Source organism: Aphelocoma coerulescens, chromosome 1A, assembly GCF_041296385.1.
Source record: "Aphelocoma coerulescens isolate FSJ_1873_10779 chromosome 1A, UR_Acoe_1.0, whole genome shotgun sequence".
Classification (NCBI taxonomy): Eukaryota; Metazoa; Chordata; class Aves; order Passeriformes; family Corvidae; genus Aphelocoma; species Aphelocoma coerulescens.
In genome coordinates, this window is record NC_091014.1 from 57,926,148 (window position 1) to 57,949,209 (window position 23,062).

Consider the following 23,062-nt stretch of genomic DNA (forward strand, 5'->3'; position numbering starts at 1 on the left):
ATCATGGACAGGAGGCAAGTCTGACCTGTGAGATCTAACCTTTGTTAGCATCCACAGGAGAACAGTACAAGTCTAAATCAGGACATGAAAAATGGAGCAAAAAAATGTGGGTGGGAAGGGAATCAGGTTTAGAATAAGTTAGTTTCATAAACCTGTCTGAGGTAAGATAAAGATAGCATTAATAATTCTGCCTTTGTGAGGAATTTTACATCTTGAGGGATCCTAGCACACCGCCAGTGTGACCCCCAGCCCAGCAGAGCAGCTCCTGCCTGCACTGGGTGACTCACAGTACCCCCGATCGCTGCAACTGGGAAGCCTACAGAACAAAGCAAACACATCTGTGAAAGTGTAGGCAGGCTAAAGACTAGTGAGCAAACTGATTTCACAGGAAACACAGCAGATAAAACTATGATGGGCTGTCATCCAAACCCCAACACTGACCTATTTCACGCAGACAGCAGTTCCAGGAGCATGGAACAATAATCAGCTTGCACTCAGTTATCTAGATAGCACATGGCATGAGAGTGAAGGGGAAAAATATATCGAGCAAAAGAGACAGGGAAAATCAGCTATAGATTGCCATATCTCCAGCTATGGCAAACACTGCAGCATGTTTTTTCAGAAAAGGCTAGACAGGAGACAGGAAAACACACCGAAGTCCCCACTACCATTTCTTCCCTCAGGAACAAGCACAGCCCCAGATAAGCCAGAACAGCCAGGATCATCTCCAAAGTTTTCTTTACAGTGGTCATGAGCACTGGAGAGCAGCACCATTCACCTTCCCTCACCAACAACTGGTTGGGAAACCTAATTTGGGAGGGTGGGTTCCGAGCTCATAGGCAATCCCTGACAAAACTCAGACAATGTAAAGGTGCAATAACCAAACAGCACGTGTACAGATGGCTTCCCAACAAAGAATGGGTACACAGCCAAAAAAGGAAAAACCAGTAAAAACCACCTGATTTCCTTCCAATATAAATGTGCTGGTATTTGGGATACAGCACAAGGGGCACACATTATACTCTTTTGTAAAGACAAAGCTAAGCTCATCTTCCCAGCTTTAGGCATAGAGTGTGTTTGTGTTGTTTGGGTTCTTTCTTGTCTGTTTTTAAAAAAAGCTTCTGTTAACTATGTAATTTTCTTATTTTTTAACCCAAAGGAAAAAAAAGCCATCAGCAGAAATTTGTGTCTCACACTTCTAACAAGAGTTCCATATTCAGGTCTCCTAAAATGGAAAATCTCCATCTAACAGATAAACACTTATCTTAACCCAGACGGGGTTGGACTCATCACTGGTGGCCTTCTAGCACCTTTCACCTTCACTTTCTCACACCTAAAACTGATGAGAAAGCTTTGTAAGCAGCCTTCTGAAATTCACCAAGAGAACTCTGTGGCTCAGGAAACTGACAGTAAGGAGCTGACACTTCTTAGTGAGGACTTATCTGAAAACCTTATTTTCTCTCCCAAAGGTTTGGGTGGGAATTTTCTATCTAATTCTGATGACAAAAGTGCCTCTGCTAGAGAACATAGTAAGCTACCAACAACAGTGATATTAGCAAGCCAGAGAGAGAGCTCCCTCCTGCAGCCGTCCGAAGACATGCTTCAGTGGAGACCAGCTAGAATTTTAAACGCCCTCCAACAACAAAAAGGACATTAACCAAGATTTTGAAAGCTCTTAATACCTCCAGTCCTGACATACATTCTGCCCAGGGTCTGGCTCCACTGAATTCTGACACACAAGAAGGGTTATTATCTTACAATAAAGACTTAATTCCTAAAAATGATCTGCTACCTGATGTACATCACACTGACAGCTCTACCACCTCCCTCTCTCCTGACCCTTCAAGAACTCTACATTCATCTATCACTTGCACTACCAGGATGGTAACACATACATTGGCATAACAGATATTGGGAGAGCAGCTGTCCAAGCCTTACAAACCGTGTGTAACCCAAACAGGGACACTCTGTGCCGGACTAGAGTAGGGCTTGAGAGCTTCCCAGCAGTTTCCACTATGGAAACAGCGTTATGATCAAAAAGACACAATAAAGGTTCTGATCTATTTATTTCCAGATCTACTCCACTTACACTAATAACCTAAATATGTGTCTCACAGAAAACGGGTGCGCATTATCCTCCCGGTGATTTCACAGCATCGCATTCTCTCCTTGGAGTTTATGCTAAATCCTTTGAACTGTACTAAAATCTCAGCCTATTTATAGCCTCACAATACAATGAATATAAAGCCATAATCTCCAACAGTTAACTATAGAGCATATTGAGAATTCTTAAAAGGTGATTTTTCTACATTCAAAAATTCACAGAAGAATATTTAGCCTAATCTCTCACCTACTGCATGCTGAGTTTGTGTTCCAGCAGTATAATTCATCTGAAACAAAGGGAAATAAAAAGTCTTGGCCAAATTTTCTGAATATGTCTATTATCTGTGGAACTCCACCAATTAAAATATCACACTTCTATTAAACTGGTGAAGCTATGTTACAACCCATAATTCTGCCTGATGTCTTGAAGACCAGAAATAAAGCCTTCTCCAGGTCTGCTAAGGACCGAGCACTCCTTCTGAAACCAGTAAGCATGGGGCAGACACAGCAGGAAAGAAAAAAATTATGCTAATTTTTCCAAGAAGTTGGCAGGTATTAACACAGATGGGCACCATACAAGAACACATTCATCAAGCAAATTATACCAACTCTGGAAGAGCAGGCAGCTGATACAAAAACACCAAACAGGACTTGGCTTCACCACAGAGCAGCAGATCTACTGACTCCTAATTCTATCAGTGCACCAAGCCTCTATGATTTGATGAAAAACTTCCAACAACTTTAAGGAAAAATCATTTCTCATAGAATGATTTAGGCTGGAAAAGACCTCTAAGACTGAGTCCAACCACTAGCGCAGCACTGCCAAGTCCACCACTAAACTACATCTCTAAGTGCCACATACACATATGGCAACTACAGTAGCCACAAACAGGGAGAGTCAATCTGAACACATCCTTTCTCTTTTTACTAGACTGCAATTCCCTTATCAGCTACAGATACATGCCTATAGCCAGGATACTTGAGAGCTGGCAGTAGACAATAACAGGTACGGCTGGGAAGACTCGCCTGCTGAGGAGTACGGCCAGTCTGCCAGCTGCAGCTGTTGGCCTACTAAGAGGTACCACTCCCTCTTACTAGCCTCGCTCCTCTGCTCAGCTGTCAGATCCCTCCAAAAAGACACTGCAAGTGCAATTTCCACGTCATTTCTCAGGCAGAAAGGGGAAAAAGTGAGACAGACAGACAGACCAAAATGTTGGGTTTTTTTGTTTTTGCCATGCTTGACACATTTTGCCAAGCTGTGCAAAACATCCACGATGGGTCTGTGCACACAGCTGACACCGCATGAAGTTTCCACAGCCCAATCCCACCTTTGTGTGAATCAGAAGCTATCTACGTGGGACTTCTCTGGGAGCCAGCATCTGCTGCCCCCGGTACAGCTCCATCCCTAGGATGAGGGAAACGGTAAAACTGAAGTCACATGAGGTATACCCGGGAGTGTGGATCCGAGGTGACCCATGCACCCCGGCACGGCGCTCCGCAGCCTGCGTCCCTGCGGACACCCGTGCCCAGCCAGCGGCTCCAGCCGGAGCCCCTCGGCCGCCCGAACACCGGGACAAGGCAGGACCGGGCAGGAGCGCCGCGGGCAGGGATGGCCCGGGCTGGGCAGTGGCCCCCGCGCTCCGGACAACTCGGGCGAGCCGGCGCGGAGCTGTCGGGGCGGTGATGGGTGCCCTTGCTCAGCCGCGGTGTCCCTGACACGTCCGAAAACGAAAAGCTGGGAAGACGAAGGCCCGCGACCCCAGATGGGAGACGGCACCTGGGGTCCCGCTGCCGGCGGGGGAGACCTGCGGGGTCCGGGCAGCTCCCGGCGCCGCTCTGCCACGGCGCGCTCGCCAGCCGCTGTCGCCTCCCGTCCCCCTTCACCAAAGGCACGATATAAAGCGGAAAATAACAAAATTCTTAAATAAACCAACTTTCCTCCTTCCCGCGGGAAGTTTTCTGCGGGGGACAAGGCGACCTTCCCGCGGCCGCCGCGGGCGCTGCGCCCGCCGCCGCCGAGCCCCGCGCCTGCCGCAGCGGCGCCGGGAGCCGAGAGCCGGGGCCGGCGGTAGCCAGCGAGGGCTCTCGGGGCGCCCGCCACCTGCGCCGGCGGGGAGCGGGGCGGGCGCTGCCCTCCGCGGGGCCGGTGGTGCCGGTGATGCCGGTGCGGTTGTGGTGCCGGTGCCCTACCTGGGTGCAACATACTTTGGAAATAGAAGATGACGAGGATGAAGGAGCCCACGGAAGTGACCAGGACCATCCTGCACACCCGGTTCATCCTCATTACTTCCAGCACCGCCGGCTTCATGGCGTTGTCCGGCGGCGCAGAGAGGGGCGGCGGAGCGCGCAGGGCTGGCGCTGGGAGCCGCTCCGCGCCCGCCCCGCGCCGAGGAGCCGCCGCCGGAGGATGCCCAGGCGCCCGCGCCCCGCGCCGGGGGGCGTTAATGCCTGCGCTGGGCGTGACCACCCCGCACGCCAGGCGGAGGGGCGCTCTGCGCGCGCGGGGGGTAGGCGGGCCAGGCGGGGAGCCGGGGCGGAGCGCGCCCCCCCCTCGCCAAGGGGAGAGATGGTCCCGCCCGGCGGCGGCGGCGGGCGGGGACGAGCCGGGCGGCCCCGAGGGGCCGCGGGGACGCGCCCCGGCCCCGAGCGTCCGGCGGCTGCCGTCCGAGCGGCCCCGCTGCCCGTGAACTTGACCACCTCTGGGTCACTCTCGCCCTCTTCAGGGGTTCGGGGTCCGACAGCCGCCGGCGGGCAGGAGCATCCGCCCCCGCCTGCCTCTGCCCCGCACCCCGTTTGTGGAGAGAAATTCTCTTCTCCCATTCTCGTACGGTGCCTGTCACTCTGTGCTAACCCTAAATGCCTCCTACCAGGTCTTCCCTCGCTCCGGAGGTTATGTTACAGGCAGACCCTGCCGTCGTGTGTTGCCGGTGTCGGGCTGTCCCGGCCGGGAGCTGTTCATTTTATCATCGTTGCAAACACCAACTTCCAGGCGCGCGGAGCCATGCCCGGGGCAAACAGTGCCACCTGGCCTGACAGAAATGAAAAGGGGCTCTTTTGTTTCTAAGCGCGAGACTTCTAAGTGTTCCGAATTAACTAACACTGCTCATTTGTCGGCGGAAAACAAAAGATCCTTGCCCCGCGGTCGGTCCTCCGAAGGTGGATCTACCTTTTGGGAGCTGAGAGCAGCAGCAGGCGATGAGATACGAGCCCGTACGTGGGAGGAATGCAGAGGAGCTGCGAGCTACAGAACAAAAGGCATCTGCCGTGTCCAAGCGCGCATCGGGTTCGGGACGGCTGCGGCTGCTGGGGAGCAGGGGGCTGTGAGCGACTGCGGTTCAGCTGAGTCCCGAGGTTTCCCAACGCGAACCACACGGCACAGCTCCCAAACTGGGACTCTCCGCTTCCTGTGAACTGCACAGGTGTTGAAAAGTACAGTGCTGAATGGAAATGTCTTCTTAACAATATACCGTTCATCTTTGTGCGGTGGTAACTGTTCTGTTTGTTTCCCTGATGCGCCCAAATACCACTTTGGTGTTAGTTTTCTTTTTGCCAAAGTGAAAATCTTTATACTGATGCTGATACCATCTTCACCTGTAAAAGGATTTTTTTCCCTCGCGCTTCTGTCTGTTCTTCCGATGGGTTGGGGGGAGGGGTCTTTAAAATGAAAATAGCTCTAAACAGTCTGAGTCCAAAGCTGGGAAGCAAGTGGAGTAAAACATATTTTAAGCTAAAAAAACCCCTCCCCTTCCATCCCCTCCCACCCTTGCCCCCTCCCCCCCATAAAAGCCAAACCCCACAAACAAACAAACAGCCCCAAACAAAAGAAGCAAGCAAACAATACCTCAGCCAACAAACCCAGAAGGTATGAGTGTTCATTCCCGGTTAATTGTGACAGAAACATGCAAAGTCATCAGGGTTTTCCATTTTCACTTTGCAAAAGCCAAAGATTTTACCTCAAGGATAAACCGGTAATTAGTTAAACATTTGGAACAGAGTAGATTATTTAGGTTTGGCCTAAAGTTCCTTTTATTAGGAACAAATTCCATTGTTCATTAAGGAAGATTTTACACAGTGTTTTGCCTACTTTCTGTAGATTTTCTCAATTTTTTTCTTTTAGCAGTTTTTAATATGCAGTGACCATTTTCTAGTCTTCTTAATGTAAAGGAAGCTTTAAATTTGTTTTTCTTTTAAATCCAAACTGCAAACATAACAGAAAGGCATTCTGCGAAAAGCACTAGACAAGGAGAAGTATTTATATGTAATGCATCGAAGTGGTGGATCGTTAGGGCAGTCAGCAAAAGTCAACCAGAAGCAGAGCCTGGTATTTCAGCATTCCCTGTCAATACATGTGCTGCAGCACTACAGCAACTGCAGCACTTTAACAGAAAAAACTGGACTGTCTCCAGGAATCTGGATAAGACATCGAGGAATGAGGGCAAAAGCCTAGAACTCAATACTCGGCCAAGTGACACAAGAAGAGAAGTGCTTTGTGCTGTTAGAGAAGGTGGACGGTTTTTCAATGTGGCTTAACAATAGTTACTTTTTTTTTTTTTTGTGAGCATCATCCTCTAATGGAGCGATGGGGAGTTTTAAAGCATTAAGATCAAAATCACCAGCTGTGTTGCCATTCACTTTTAAGAGTACTTTATGAAGCAATAGCATCATTATGGACATTGGTGATTATAAACTCAACAACCACCCAAATGCTTACAGCATCTCTGCAAATTTCCAGCTATGACAACCTTCCTGGTGAGTCAGGACAATGAAATGCAGCAGCCTATTTTTGAGAGATTGAGACAGCCAGTTTTTGGTTTTCCTACAGAAAAGAGCATAACTGAGGTAACATAAGGAAACACAGTTGTCTTCCCAGGTGGGTGCCAAGTTATAGAACAAGTACACGAACAGCTCAGGCACTTCTAAAGCATGCCTCTCTCTGAGTGGAAACTTTAGCAGCTCCAGAGCAGCAGGGAGTCTGGATAGTACTGTGGGTGTGATCACCTACCATTCCCATGATAATAACCAGCATTCAGTATCTCTGAATAAAAATAGTCCTGTCATCCAAGAGATGTCTGGAAAGAAAGACTTAAGAGATTAAGATCCAGATGCCAGTGACATCAAAAGAAGTCCAGACAGTGTTTTGTGGATTATTTCGTATAATAAAAAAGCTTCACAAAACCTTAACCAAACACAACTGCCAACATGACTATTTATTGATAAAGCTCTAAAAATAGCAAAACTGCAGTTGAAAAACAGCACAGATGTAAATACAGCATGTAGCAAACTCAGGGTGCAATTTATAAAAAAAATGACAAGCAGGCTAATATTGAAGAGCATGTTGAAAGGTTAAACAGAATGCCATTAGAAAACAGAGGTATCTGTGAGAGACATATAGGGTCTGTGCAACTTTTCCTGTCTGAGAAAAGAATCTCAGAAACAATGTTGGTTTGTTTTGTACTGATTAGCTTCATCCTCTTAAAAACGGACAAATTTTTACAGAATGTCTAATGTTGTTGAAGAAATACACACAAGCTTTAGGCATGAAAGCTGCCTTCAGATCTGAAACAGAAACAACAAATTTCAGATTCTCTGTCTAACCTGAGACCATTGTGACTCCAATCCCATCACAACTCTTAACCACCATAGGGTGAAGTCACGTGGATGAGAAAATCTTCTGGATGTGTCTTCTGATTATATTCTGTGGGGATAGTTTTTAACTTCTCTGTCTAAAACAGCAATATCATAAAGAGGCCTGGTCTTGGGCTTTGTCCCCCAAGGAAAAACCATATTGCTTTAATGATTCCAGCCAGTCAGTGGACATTTCATTTGACAAGCCGCCCTAAAATGTGCTGTCTGAAGGCAGGTAGTCAAATAAATACCCATGTTAATAGTCAGGCACACTCCTTACCTCAGCCTAGGATTGCCTGTCAGTCAAAAAGTGCTTGCAAAAATATTCTATTAATGTATGGTAACGTCTTAAGATACTGATTCTGAGCTCATTTTAAAAAGCATGTGAGAATCTCCCTAACCCAGCTGATTCCAGTGGAATTAGGACAAAGCTCATTTCCCTACACAGATTTCTGTCAGCAACTCTCCCTCTGCATGAATAAAAGGCCACCCACCTCCAGGAAGCCATCTCCACAGAGAATGGAAAAGACAATCCTTTCTGGAGCTAAACATGTCTTTGCCCCCTTCTTCTTTCCTCCAAATAAGACCCCCCCCATGCACCTGTGAAGCTATCAGGAGAAGGAATATATGATGCATTTCAAGATTAAAATAGGACCTTCAAGCAAAATCTGCAGTTGATGTAAGACCACTGTAATATTAATTGTAAAGTTCTTAGTAAAAAGGCTTGGAGGAGATAGGCATAGAAGCAATTTTTTAAGCTTTGTTTTGAGGATGCAATTTCTAGAGGTGATGGATGTTTACATTTCTGCCTACTGCAATTAACAGCTGTAGTGGATCAAACCCAGTGGTTCAGCACTGTCCAGAACAACATCACCGGCTTCAGAGGAAACATCAGTTTGCCTTGCAACAGGTAGCAGTGGCCAAGTCTGCCAAAGACTGGTGTTTGCTTGTGACATTTATTAGGTAGAGCTTGGCTTTTGTCCTGCAATGCAAATGGCTTCACTTGGGGAACACCCTCCCTAAAGTAAAATCCAAGAAAAATTCCAATGAATCCCATCACCACAGCTATAACCAGCCAACACAAATTCCTGGGCAAAGCAGACATTAAAATATTTGCCAAATTCCAGTGAAGTTCAGCTCTCTTTTTTTTTCACCATGTGTATATTTCCTTTGCAGTTTCCCCCATTGCTAGTGAAGGACCCTTTTTATGGAGTGAAATATTGGAGAAAAACTTATCAATTGTAAGGGCCAAAACAGCTGCAAGACAAGCAGAATCCCCTTGTGGAGTTCATTGTCTGTGTTAAGAGGCAATATTTAAATGGACAAGTATTTTCCCCAGCAATGGCAGTGCACCCTTACGTTGCACTGAAATTCAGATGTCTTTGTCAACTGACCTTGGGCTATCATCTGAAGTGTGACTCAGAGCACAGAGAGGCTGAAATAAGAGGAATTACTGGCTTTTCATAGGGTTTCTCAACCCAATTCTATTCTCAGACACCAGGGATTACTCACGCTCTTCAGAACATATTGCTGGCATCCTGCTCTTCTGCTCATTAGACACAAGGGTGTCAGAATGAAAGCCGGTAGCCAGGAAGGCAGGATGTGGTGAGCAGAAGCAGCACAGCACCAGAAACAGCACAAACTGCATATAATTTACAAAACACAAGCATGCTCCCTCCCTTCACCCTGTAGCACTTTCCCAGCTACAGTTCAAGTGAGCTACTTTCAGGAGCAAATTGATTTGTCTCCAGGAGTTGGAGTGACGTATACGTTACTTGGGGGGAAAAAATCCAGCTGAATAGGAATGAACACACAGACTTAAAAAACTCCCAAAAACATCTTTGCAGAAGACATGAAGAGGATCCTCTCTTCATATAGAATAACTTATTATTGAAGGGATAGGGAACAGGGAAACATCTGCCCCATCCAAAAAGAAAAAGGAAACTGGAAAACCAGTTACTCAGATTGTCAAGATTGTATTTTTTTTTTTTATAAAACCCACAATCATCTCCTGTGCTTGGGATTTTAAAAGTGCTTTAACGTGATTGTTTGGCTTTTCTGAAACAGTCTCTATTTCTGATTATGTAAATAAATTGCTGGTATTTTCTGTAAGGTAAATTTTCTGTAAATTTTTCTTTCAAAACCATTATTACTGTCTCTCTGAGGGTAGATCCATTTTACCAACTCTTATATTCCATCCAGCTGCTGTCCAACTGGTCACATGTCAATACATGGTTAGTCAACAGAAAACACATTTACATGACAGAATTAATTTGCCCTGTTTTAGACATCTAAAGTGCAACGAGGTGAATCATGACCTGAAAGTGCCTATCGACTGAAAAGCTCCTGGATATCTGGCTCTGCTACAGACACCTATATTGTACAGATAAGTGAAACAAATCCCAACAGAGCCTTCTAAATCTTTTGTTTTTGAAGGAGATGCTACCAAATCTCACATTTTCTGTGCTCCAGTGTTCAGCTTGTATCCTGTTATCTTCTCACCTATATTACAGTCAAAAATAGGAGCCTCAATTTTCATTGTACTTGACCATGTTAATTTCAGTAGAGGTTGTTTCAGGTCAATAATATGTCCTCTCTTTTCCTAGAGTTTGTCTACCAAAAAAAACCCGCAAAAACGAAAAACCAACCAACCAATCAAACAAACCCAAAACCAACCAAACAAAAAAAAAAAAAAACCAAACCAACAAACCAAAAAAACCCAACAACCTCAACTAGATACAAATATAAATATTTTTCTTTACAAAATGTTTCCCAACAAAAGTGTTTACCCTATCTCAAAATTCCATACATTCATACAAGACTTTAGTTTCTTATAATTGTCAGAAAATTTTCTTCTTTTTTTGCCTTTATGCCAAAACTGAAGACAAACACATATCCTCTTTGGATACCTGGAACTTCAGAAGACCATTTTAAGTCAACAGATGCTGGAAAAATTCTTTGTTATTTTTCAGTAGTGAAATGAGTTCTATGCAATTTTTCATTCTAGTTTACATGTCTAACTACTACATGTTCAAGTTACACACATATTTGATTTAATTGTGTGCTTAAAGTCTTTAGGACTTACATGTGTTGAATAATTTCCAAAATCAACAGCAAGTCAACACCTTTAAGTGGAAAGTTACATACCTCTTATGTTGTTATGCTTTTCCTGTGGCTCATTCCTTTGACATTTGCACTAGGAGAAAAAATACACTGAAGCCAGTAGAAGTATGGATGTTAAAAAGAGGTCCAAGGTTGCAAACAAGATGGGTTTTGTGCCCAAAGGACAACTGCACCACTAAAAATCAACATACTGAAGAGGAGAGGCAGCAATTTGTACTTACAAGTAGGAATTTTCTCAGTCTACACTACAGTGACCTTGGGCTTGAGAAGTGCTATGAGGTGCTTAACTGAAAAGCACTATGGGATTATAAGAAGCAGTTTAGAAACACATATAAAAGAAAAGCATTTTCTAGAGCTAATTAAATGCTACGTTTTTTCTCTTTCACCATCCCTTCTCAATTAAAAGGTGTGACTTCAGGGACTCTTTCTATTTAAAGGATGTCTAGGTGATATTACAGGAGAGGGAACAGAGATAATAAATCACACAGCAGCTGTTGAAATAATATTATCTGACCTGCAAAGACATTTTTCCAAATCACTTCACACATTCGTCACTCCATGAGTGTCACATCTGTGTAATGAGTTACTCCTTCCCTTCGCCCTCTGGTGTGACTCCCTATTCTTATGAACCACCCATGCTGGAGCTACAATTCCAACTGTGCTTTGAAGTGCTTGCAAAGGAGAACACAACTTAGCTCCAGCAAAGAGAATCTATAAACCCTCTGACTATGGAAAACCATGGCTGAAACAGTGAAGTATACCTTGGCCTAAGTGAGAGGAAAAGTTTGAGTTTACCCCTAGTTTAATTATATTAAGAAAAACTAACCCAATTAGAAAGGTTACCCAGTTCTGGTAATTTGATACATCTTCCTTCTGCAGTCTAGAAGGCAAAAAGGAATATTTATGTCACCTTTCTTCAGAACAGAAAGTTAACAATGTCTTCCAGAGCTACAGCAGCAGCTACAGTACATTATCTTGATCCATTCTGGTATGGTTTCAGATCTGATTTATGAAACATGACCCATAATTCTATCACAGCTATGTCTTCCTGGAGATGAACTAGGATAACATATCCATATTGACTCTATAACATCTGTCAAAGGCTGATGAGGAACAAATACCATTAAGCTGTCTGTCCAGCCCTGCACAGGAAGAAGAATGACCATTTTCTACATGTGATTCATCATAAAAAAACCCCACCACAAAACAGAACCGTTTTCTGGAGGCTTCATGGTGCCTCATTATTCTCTTGTAGTCAGTATTTAAGTAAAACAAGCAGAGAATCCATATGCATAGTTTGGACTGCAGAAGTTTATGACTAATGACTTTCAAGTCTGCATTAGTTTCCTTTTCACTGGTCTCAAAATCAAATAATGTTGCAAATGCATCCTGAAAGGCACATTGTTTTTCCCCAAAAACATATAGCTAACCCTCAGAAGAAAGTTTTCTGTCAATGCCACTGCAAACTACACTCTTTCAATGACACAAAACAGACTTGAAATCACTTTATAAATAACAACTGCTGGTATAGATTCCATTTGAATGACAGCACTTCAAACTCAGGCTATTGAAAAGTGAACTGATCTATTTCTACTGACAGGGTGCCCTTTCTGCAAATGATGCCATACAACTGAGCTTTTGGCATTACTAGGGAGAGTGAGATTTTCTTAGGAAATGTCAACCTGTGGAGTATGGAGAGCCCATTCTGTTGTCAGGGAGTTTGTGTCTCTGCACAGCGCCAACTGTTCATTCTCTCCAAGTCTGGTGACTTCTATTACCCTTGTGTTTGTCATTTACCAAATCAACTTTCTGTGCGGCCATACTGTAAGCAAGTGCAGCAGGTTAACCCTGGCCAGCTGCCGGACCTCCACCCAGCTGCTCTGTTATTCCCCCTCCTCAACAGGACAGGGGATAGAAAGCAAGATGGAAAAGCCCCTGAGTCGAGATGAAAACATGGAAATCAGTCACCAATTAATGTAAGAAGCAAAACAGACTAAGATTAATTTCATTTATAGCCCATTAGAAATAACTAGTATGGTGAGAAAAACAAAGATAGAACTAAAAACCAAACAAAAAAACCCCCACAAAACTAACCAAACCAAAAGCCCAAAACCCAATAAAATTTAAAAAAAATAACCTCACCTTCACCCCAAATCCCATTCCTCCCAGCTCAACTTCCTGACTCTTCTACCTCCCTCTCCCCCAAGCACCACAGAGGGATGAGGAATGGGGTTTGAGGTCAGTCCATACAATAGTCCCTCTCTGCCTGTTCTTTCTCCTCACACTGCTCCCCTGCTTCAGCATGGGGTCTTCCCCAGGCTGCAGTGTGGATATCTGCTCTGATATGGTCATCCAAGGGCTGCAGGGGGACAACCTGCCTCACTGCAGCCTTCTCCATGGGCTCTGGGGTAACCTCTGCTCCAGTGCTTGGAGCATCTCCTCCCCCTCTTTTTTCATGGACCTTGGTGCCTGCAGGGCTGTTATTTTTTAAATTTTTTTCCTCATTCCTCTCTCTCAAAACAGCCACACAGCATGTTTTACCCTTTCTTAAACACATTTCCATTGAGGTGCCACCAGCTTCACTGATGGGCTCAGCTTTGGACAGCAGTGGGTTTGTTTTAGAGCCAGCTGTATCCAGCATGGGGCCAGCCCCTGGTCGCTACCAAAACCTGGACACAGAAGTCCAACACACTGAGGAAGTAGATATGATCTTCCTTTGTGTGTTTGGACTATAAACCTTTCTTCCCCTCCCTTTCCCGTATTACCACCAGTTTGTGAAGTAAAAAATTAAACAGACCTGGTTCAAACCACAGCGTGCTCACCCACCATGTAACTGATGGGATTAAGGGGAAAAAAAACCCCAAACAACAAAACATCTGTGATTCATTCTAAGGAGAATATAAACCATGACCAGAAAGCACTTTAGAGAAGTGGATTTCAGCAGTGTGTGCACAGCTTGTATACACATTAACACAACTTTTACCAAAATGAGGTTTGAGGCTTTACAGAACCGAACAGTAGCATTCTGTGCCTCTGGCACAAATCCCAGGCTGGAGGCTGGAGAACCACACCATCCCTTCCTGCAGAAGGTCTCAGCAGTAGCAGTAGTGCTTCTGCTGATCCTCAGGCTGACTGCTTCCCTGCAGAGCTCCTCCCTTTGAAGGCCAACAACCGGTTTCTTCCATCACCAAAGGCAGAGAGCCCTCCTTAAGACATACAAGCCATTATAGTAAAAATGTACTCACAGCTTCTCAAGTGCAGGCAGGCACCACTGTGTTTCTGAGGGCTGCTGGTCTCAGAGGCTTTCATCCTCAGGGAGAAGGGAATATCCTGTAGCATGCTAGGAGATTGCCTTTCCTCTTCAGGTAGCAAGCAAGGGTACAGCAGCAAGCAAGGGCTTGTGACAGCACTTCACTGCACTTTTGGGGACACTGAGAGAAGTTCCCTTGTAAGAAGGTCTTCTCTCCATTCCACAGAAGAGATTTCCCTAAAATACCTGAAACTCTGTTGCTTTGATGTTATATAACTCACTAGTTTCAGACTGTCCAGAAGGTATAGGGCTGAGGGAAGAAAAGAAAAACAGGTCATTTCTTTAGTAACTAAGTTCAGTGGCAGGGCCTGCCTTTAACTTTATCTTTGTAGTTGTGCTTTTTGTTACTTTATTTATAAATTTATGTTAATTTTGTAACTACATCTGTCACAATGCTAGCTTCAGGTGCCAAACCCATATGTATTAAAGCAAATATCAAGTAGCTTTACAGTTAGGGCAGGGAAAAATAAATCAAAACTAAATTCTCTCTCAAGGGACCCAATCATCCTGCCAGTTTAAGCTGCAACACACACCTGATGAAATGATTGTGCCTCAAATTAGGCCTTCTAATTTGTGTATAAAACTAGGTCACAAAGCTTATTTCCTCTTTCCTTCACTGCTCCTATACAAGTTAGTGCACCATACTACACAGAGAAAGAAATGCTGAAGGGTAGAACTTTGTAGATGGCTCTTCAGCATATCTACACAGTGTGTTAAAAGTACAGCTTGCAGCCAACATGAAAACCGAATCAAAACAGAGATGCTCTTTGAATCTGTTACTGTTATGCTGCTCACTAACCATAACACTATCAATGTGGTAATATCACCTCCTCCTTTTTTGTATTTAATTTTTCCACTCATGTCACCAGCATCCAAAAAATCTTCAGGGCTATTTTTTCAAGTGTTTCTCAGCCCCTTGAGTCATGCAGGCAGTTTCCAGACTGGAATTTGTAAGCTAACTTAATTGTTGTTGCCACTAGTTTGCAAAATGTCCCTTACAATATACAGTAGCCACAGTAGCTTTCTGTTTTCTTCCCCTCCAGCTAAAAAAATAAAGGATTAAAAAAGAATCGAAAAATATCTAAAGTAACCTGTACTTCTTTAAAAGAATTCTACTGTAAACTGGGAGATAAAACATTTGTCACACATGCTGACAAAGCCCCACAGCCTAAGTCTCTTATCACTCAAACATCCAGACAAACAAGTGATGATTTTATTCCCCCAACAGATGTTCCAGCTGCTCAGGTTAGCAGAATACACACTTCCATCACTGCCCAACAGCAGCAGACTCGAGCTCTTGAAAGTCACCATCTGACACCAGGAACAAAAGGTCAAACCATAGTCTAGACAGAAGCTGTAAACTGGGATGCTCAAAAGTCACCAGTCTGACAGACAGAAAAAAGAGACGAGCAGGGTTTTTTTCAACAGATTATGCACATAATAGGTATCTTATCAAACATATCTTGCTCAGATTTTTGGCTCAAACTACAGACTGCATGACTTTATAGTTGTTTATGCATCCTAGCTTATCCATAAAGTAACACAGTTTTCTCTATTTTTCAGGAAGGTACTCAGTCATCTAATGTTAGAAAAGCAGATCCAAAAGCACAAGTCAAACACACCATAGATATATCTTTATGGAGATGGGATCAACTCAACTGAAGTTACTAGAATAGTTCCAGAGATTCATTTAGCTCTAAGATTAAATTCACTCTTCTGTCTGGAAACATCACATTGAAAAGCCATGGCAAAACAGAGAACTAAGCCATACAACTGTCGCACTTCCATTCTTTTTCTTTCCCAACCCATCACAATACTGCTAGTGTTATCTCAACATCAGCTAGTACAGGCACCCCAGTCAGATCCTTGGTACATTATATTTGACCTCCTCAGGGCCCAGATTCCCCCCCACCTGCTTTATAGCTCCCTCATAGCGTAGCAATCTGAAAGTGATGAATGAAAAATGCAGCAAAACATGCAGGATTTACACTCAGCTTGTGCCTCATTATGTTTTCAACTTGCTAAGTTCTGCCGTGGCATCATGGAGCACAGTTGAACACCTGCATTTTGCTACACAGCTCTAATATGCATGCAGCTCCTGTGCCCCCTGCCTACCCTGATTTCCCCTGCTTTTGGCAATTAACACCAGGAGATTAACAATTGGCTCCAGGACAATTGACTCTGGAGGCAATTAGCCTCTTACAGGCACCTCACTGGCTGCCAATTTCATAGAGGTGAGAGGTGCAGGGGCTATTAATGAAATGCATCAGGAAGAAATAACTGAGCTGTCGGTTAGTCTTGGGCCTCATCCATAATTCTGCTTAAAAACAAATGCTGTAATTCTACATCCCATGTGAATCACAGAAGGCTTAAGTGAAGTCACCTTAGATGGACAGCTTTCTTTTGCCACAAACAAGGGATTCATTGGATGCTCCCATTATGGTAACATCCATTTTAAACTTTTCCTGTTTTATAAAAATAAAATGGTAGTGAAATGATATTACAAGGACATGGCTATGCCAGTTGGAGTCATACCGTTCCTGTCTGACTTCTAAAACATTGATTAGACACATCTTTCTTGCCAGTCTCGTGTATAGAAAGAGATATGTCTGCAGATGAGTGCTGTTTGCAATGCTGTGGTCAGTTTGTAACCAAATCCAAAAATATATGAGCAGTTCCAGAGGCAGAAATACATGAGCTGTTTCAGAAGCAGATGGTCTACTTGAGCCATTTAAACAGCAAAAAAAAAAAAAAAGCAAGTTTTTTTGATTTTGCTTTTTGGTTTTTGTTTTTTTTTTTACTATTTTTAATACGCTATAAGCTCAGTTCAGCAATCCTTAACTATGTGAAATCTTAGTTGAGTTGGTAAGAGTTGTGTGGGTATATATCCTTTGAGAATAAAGAACATGGCTTCCAGGTTTTCACTGTTCAAAGAGCAAAGAAATACACTTCATTCAGCAAATCCTCATGTCAGAAAAACAGGTAATGTACAAGTAACACAATGCTGCCACAGCTGTATGTCAGAAGCTTCTCTGAAGAAAATCTGTGAAAGGAATTAGATGTTTTAACTCCACTGAGGAATCTTCCTATTCTCAGGGGACAGAGATGCTCAAGACTGATGAGGAATAGAGTGCTGAGCCATCCTCAGAGAGTGCTGCAGGAGAGGCTGGCATCTTGCCTCTTGTCCCTTTCCATGACTTTATTTCATGGCCATGACCACTGGAGACCCCACAGCGAAGTCGTTGCCCTTTGTAGCCCCCAAAGGGGGACTCCAGGAGCAGACTAAATTCCCTCTGTTGAACTCAGAGAACAACTCCCTCATCTGCACTTCCATATACATGTATTTAGGCTCCTCCCTGCACAGAATCCTGGACCTGCTGACAAACAAAATAGGGAAGGAAGGTCACCTTGGACTGAATTAAGAGTAAGATCTGCCAGAAGAATTCCTACGAGCAGCACCAAACGGTTTAAAGAATCTAAACCACCTTTACAAAGAGCAGTAGCAATTCTGGTTCTTCCTGCTAGCTGCAGCACAAGGGGCAGCAGGATGGTCTGGCTGAAGGACTTTCCCCGTGCAGCAAGCAAAACAGACAGAATTTAAACAGTTTGAACACACCTTGCAGAAGAGGATGCACAGTTAAGGCTGCACTTATTTATCCTATGCTTGAGTCTGTTTCCAGGAGTTCATTGCCTGCAATTTCACTTTTTCCCATTCTAAAAACGTCTCTTAGCTTGTATAATCCTCCTTCAAAAGGTATTTTCCTGTTAACAAATTAAAACTAATGCTCTAGAGGCCAACAAAAAGCAGTCTCTTAGTGCAGGTGGGCTTTTTAAAAGGTGCTGAGCATTTTATTTGAGAATTGGAGAGGGAGAAACAGTCACATAAAAATTAAATTACACCTATTTGATACCAGTCATCATTTTATTGCACATAAAACCTGAAAAGCAAAACATTTAAACTCTTCTATATTTTCGAGTCTTGTAAAATATTGTATTTAGCATAAAATATATTCTCAACCAAAATATTCGTCTACCAGTTACCCTAGACAGAAGGCAAATAAGTGTCAGTTTAATGTCTCCCAATTCAGTTTAAAACCTGTCAGCTACAAAGAGAAGGAAGTGAAGTCAGAATCTCCATCTGCACTTTGGGCTGGATCTTCTGCCAAGATCCCAAGCAACGGATGTACCTGGGTCTGGTACCTGATTGGGACAGAGAGCAAGAACTGAAACCACAGTGCCAGTGCCCTCAGATGAAACTGGATTGCCTGCACCACAGAGGGAATACAGATGCCCTCCCTGGCTTGATTTATCTTCCCTGGTATTGCCTGTGAAATGGACACTGGGGAGCACAGTATAGGGTGGAGTTGCACACGGGTATAAGATGAGTGGAGAAAAGGGACAGTGTGGTTGATGCTAAGATGTTCATCTACAAGATAAGAGAGACAGCCATTACCACTCTTCAACAGAACTAATCCCCTCTAGGAAGGTGTTTGGGAGGCCTCCTCCATTCACCTAGGAACATACCCACGATTCACACTCCTCTATACAGCCTAGAATGTCAGAATTTCAAGGCCAGACACGGAGCTGGAAGGAAGCCTGACAACACAGGGAATGGCAAACATTCCCCAGAAAACTACAGTCTTAAAACTCAGCGGTGTCTGAAGGGAGGATCCCTGCAGACCTGAGAGAAACTGAGGGTAAAGTCCATGGAAAACCTGTATTCCTATGGAAACTGATACAGGTACTCATTATCTGATAAAAGCACAACATAACACACTAATTCCACCTGGTCCAAGCTGGCTCCCTCTGCAGAAGACCATCTAGAAGAAGAGAGTTGGGCATGTCCTTTTCTAGCATGCAGAGCTCCAAGACAAGAGTGCTACAAAGGAATAACAGCTACACTTCAATGTGTGCTGGTATTCCAGCACATCTGTGACAGACTGTTTCAGAACAGGAGCAAAAAAGCAGTGACTGAGAAATAGGAAAAAAAAAAAAAAAATCATGATTTGGATAGTTTCAAAGCTCTTCAATCCAACCAAAAGTAAAAAACTTCTGCAGGGTGTCCAGCGTGTGTGAACAGAGCAGGATGCCTCTCATAATAGGAAAATGTAGCTGTGCATTTTTGTACCCAGGAATCAGTATAATGCCTGACTGCCTCACAATAAAAGTCATATCAGAAGCTTAATGGTGTGGGGCAGGGGAAAGCCTTTGAATTTGACCCTAGCCAGAACAGGATTAAGACTTAAAGGCCACATATATGGCTGAAAAGCACAATACAGATGCATACAGCTTTGGTAAAACAAATAGTCAGAAGAGCTTTGAAGAGCTATTGCTGCCAGTAGAGACCAACTTCTGTCTTCTGACAAGCATATTAACCTTTTGAAACTCTGATCCAGGTGCCTCATCATCTCTGTGATAATTCTCTCTCTCACTGTCCGTGTGCACATTATGCTCACACTATTCCATTCGCCAGCCAGGTCACAGGGCACCGCTGCTCTGAGCTCGTTTATGGTTTGATTTCACACACCCTTCATCCATTTTTTTTAGTCTTAAGAAAGCTCAGCTCCTGCACAGAGGCCAGATTTATTTTCAAAAGCGCTTAAGCTCCCAGAGTCTCTTCTTGTTCTCAATGGGAGATGAACCCCTTAGAAAATGTCAAATCTCCATTTAGAGCGTGCAGCTCTGTTGGAAATCCAACCCTTGGCGTTTCGGAGAGCATTACATGCCCACGTGCTATGTCCATGGCAATCGTTTTGCAGCTGAAAAGGAGTCCAGCACTATACAACTGCATTCTTGATGAGTGGTCTGAAGCTGGACAAAGCATGCTCCCTTTTATCAGCTAAAAAGAGTGCAAGCTAGCTACCTCTCAAGAGTGCAATTAACCTTCATATTTAGATAAGAAATCTTAGGTATTCTGTGGTTGTTAGTACACTAATGCCTGCACAATCTCTTGATTACATTTATCCCCATGTCACCCCTATGGGGTGGTGTTATCACCTCCGTCTTGCTGATAAGGAGCTGAGACAGGGAGATGGATTAAGTTAAATCACCCAAGGTGCACAAAAAATCTTCATTGAAACTGCCAGCTAGGCCAGTATTCTTCTCAGGGCTCGCCAGTTGATGTGAACTCTTTAACACAGAGTAACTACGAAATGCTGAAATTACAAATTTATATTCCAGAATTAAACCCCCCCCCCCCTCTGACCTCATTTGATTATTTTAAAGAATATACCGATAGCTAGTGCCAAGAATTACTCCTGCATTCTAGAAAGGATCCTGATACTAGACATTAATACAGAAACCTGTAGGCAGATGGAGAACTGCAGTATGGATCTCTGAGAAACTTCCAACAACCTTTAGTTTAATACTGCTGCTGCAGTCCTTTATACAGCATATCAGTAGAAAAATCCATTGTAAAAAAAAAAATATTGTTTTGTAGAATTGCTAAGGAGAGGGACTTTTTCGTTTAATTTTTTGTTTGGTTTTTTTTTTTGCCATCATGCCTTTTGGGTGTTACCACCTATGGGTGTTAGTCCTATGAACCCTTACACCCCTTTGCACCCCAACGAACAAAGGTGCTCACAAGTATTTCTCAAAGAGATTCTTCTTCCATGTAAAATACTTACAGAATTGGGTTCTTCAAGACTAGACACCATCATTTGTGAATTGGGTAATAGTAATGGATTTTTTCCCTTTGTGTGAATGAAGCAAGCTGATATTAGAAGGACCTTAATAAATCTTACCGTCTTCTCCAGAAAACCTTTGAGACCTAACTTATTTAAGTGTTCAGCTCCTTTCAAAACTTTCTACACCTACCTTCACCTTTTCCTTACTTTGTCCCCCTGGAGCCAGAACCTACCATGCTCTAAGGGCCTGTCATTGCCATAGGGCTTCCTGATCTACCAGAGGTATATTCCTTCAAGAATCCTTGTCACTGAGACCTGACCCTGGAAGTGCTGTTGCACAGCTGAAATCATGCAAAAGCACTTGCCCATTCCACTCTCACTACTCTGTTTCAAAGGCCATTTCCTTCCTCCTTCCTCATGAGCCGGGAACATACCACACATGATTGTGAGAGTGACTGTAATCCTTCAGGACTGCAGTTTGCTCACAGCAGATTACTTGTCTACAAAGAATTTTCTCACCTGGGTCACCTCTTTAAAGGGATTTTCTCCAGCCTGGGTTTGTAATGTTTCTGTAGAACATTTACTACATCGCTATTCACCAGCATGAAATCCATGCTCCATATGAGTTCATCAGCTACAGCACAGCAACTTCCTAGATATCCTGCTATGCCCAAGGTGCAATTCTTAAATCCAATTTTCTCCACTTTAAAGCTGGCTGTCACAGTTTCCATTTGAGACTAATTCAGTAGCTCAATTTTAGAATCTGTTACTCCAAGCAATTTTAGCAAGACTGGTCTAATAAAGGCAATTTTTCAAAGGTGAGCTGGTGCAGTTCTTTGTTTCTCCATTTGACTCATGGGCAAATTATTTATGTTCAGCACACACTAGGAGGACCTTCAATTCTGGACCAGCACTATTCTTCACACAGAGTGATATGTTACCATCATGCCCTCCAGGTACTGTATTTTCTTCCCCAGAGAAGAAAAGCAGGCTGGTATTTCTAGTACTGTCACCTGCAGACTTCTATTCTGCTTCTACCTCTACAAGTAAGATGCTATGTAAGGCCAGCTCTTCATCTGCTGTGCCAAAGCTCCTTTACCTCCAAAGCACAGATAGAGTGGGTACTGCCACACAGATCCACCAATGTTTCAGGAAAGAGGGAAGACTTCTGGCCTAACCAAAAGTGGGAGAGCAAGCCAGAATACAGAATTTCAATGTTTCCATCCCAATGATCTCAGCTTGTGTTAGCTGTAGTTCTTTCTCCTACAGAAGCAGTCACTTCCCTCCTTGCACTCTTTCAGTATCACCCACAATCAGTAACAGCTTAAAAGCTCCTTATTGTCTGTTTCACCTACTCTCCAACATGTTTCTTGAATATGTTCTGCACTCTCTGCTTTTGCAATCAATGTCCATCATTGCTACTTAGCCATGGTGTCATTACAGATATCTAACCAGTGAAAAAGGCCACCACAGAATCATGTACTGGACACACCTTGAATGAAAAAGCAGCACCTCTCCCAGTGGGTTTACCATGGGTCAGTGTATGGATGCACAGAGATCCAGGTAAAAGATGATGATTAGGTAACAGAGTTCCAGGTAAAAGATGATGATTAGGTAACTGCCTCTTCCCCCAACAATTCCAGACATCGTGTATGACTGGTTAAACCCCTTTCTTCTCCTGAATATCAGCCCCAGATTGATGCATACAACACTCCAGACAGCTTCATCAACTCAGCCTGCTTAGCCCAGGGCAGACCACCACCACCACAGCTCCCGGAGCAGCAGCTGCTGCAGCCAGCACATTGCCTAAGATTAAAGCACACTGGGACAGAAGGGACTGCCCTTCTGTCCCACCAGAGGGGAATGGGAAAGCTGCAGGGCAGCAGTGCCGGTGCAGCCTGAGAGGGTGCTATGTTAGATCTACATTAGGTAAGGAGATCTGTGCTGTACCTTCGTTTAACTCTTTGTCACCAAGCAAGCAGCTTCTATTTTCTGCCCTCAAGCAGATACATATGTACAAATTGGGTGTGGGGAGTTCTGAGTGCAACTCAGGGAGAAATCAGTGATGAACATCAACTGCAAAATCTGGCTTACTGGAGAGATTCCCACAGAGGATGGAGAGCCTGGTGTTTCTATAGCCTTAAGGCACTTGGGATTTTTGTAGGATCCCAGGGCCAGTCCTATGTATAATGAAAACCACAATGAAAAACATAGTCCCTTAGGTCTCTTAGGAAAAGAAAATAAGGACTTAGGCTTGAAAATTAACTTCTTTCCC

The 23,062-nt window shown here is 43.9% G+C and overlaps 1 protein-coding gene across 3 annotated transcripts in view; it reads right to left on the bottom strand.

Moving 5' to 3' along the window:
* CHST11 (carbohydrate sulfotransferase 11) overlaps positions 1-16,208 on the bottom strand; it is a 167,964-nt gene extending 151,756 nt beyond the window's left edge. Inside the window, exons 1-3 of one of the 3 annotated variants that reach the window (XM_069002971.1) lie at positions 16,150-16,208; positions 14,383-14,411; positions 14,097-14,282 (exon numbers count right to left, since the gene is read on the bottom strand). In XM_069002971.1, the coding sequence (XP_068859072.1) occupies positions 14,097-14,190 (94 nt within the window). In that variant the 5' untranslated portion in view covers positions 14,191-14,282; positions 14,383-14,411; positions 16,150-16,208. Of the gene's footprint in view, positions 1-4,293; positions 4,513-14,096; positions 14,283-14,382; positions 14,412-16,149 lie in introns of those variants that run through there. The other 2 variants (XM_069002970.1, XM_069002969.1) reach the window with 2 other exon arrangements.
* Between the last annotated feature and the right edge of the window lie 6,854 nt (positions 16,209-23,062).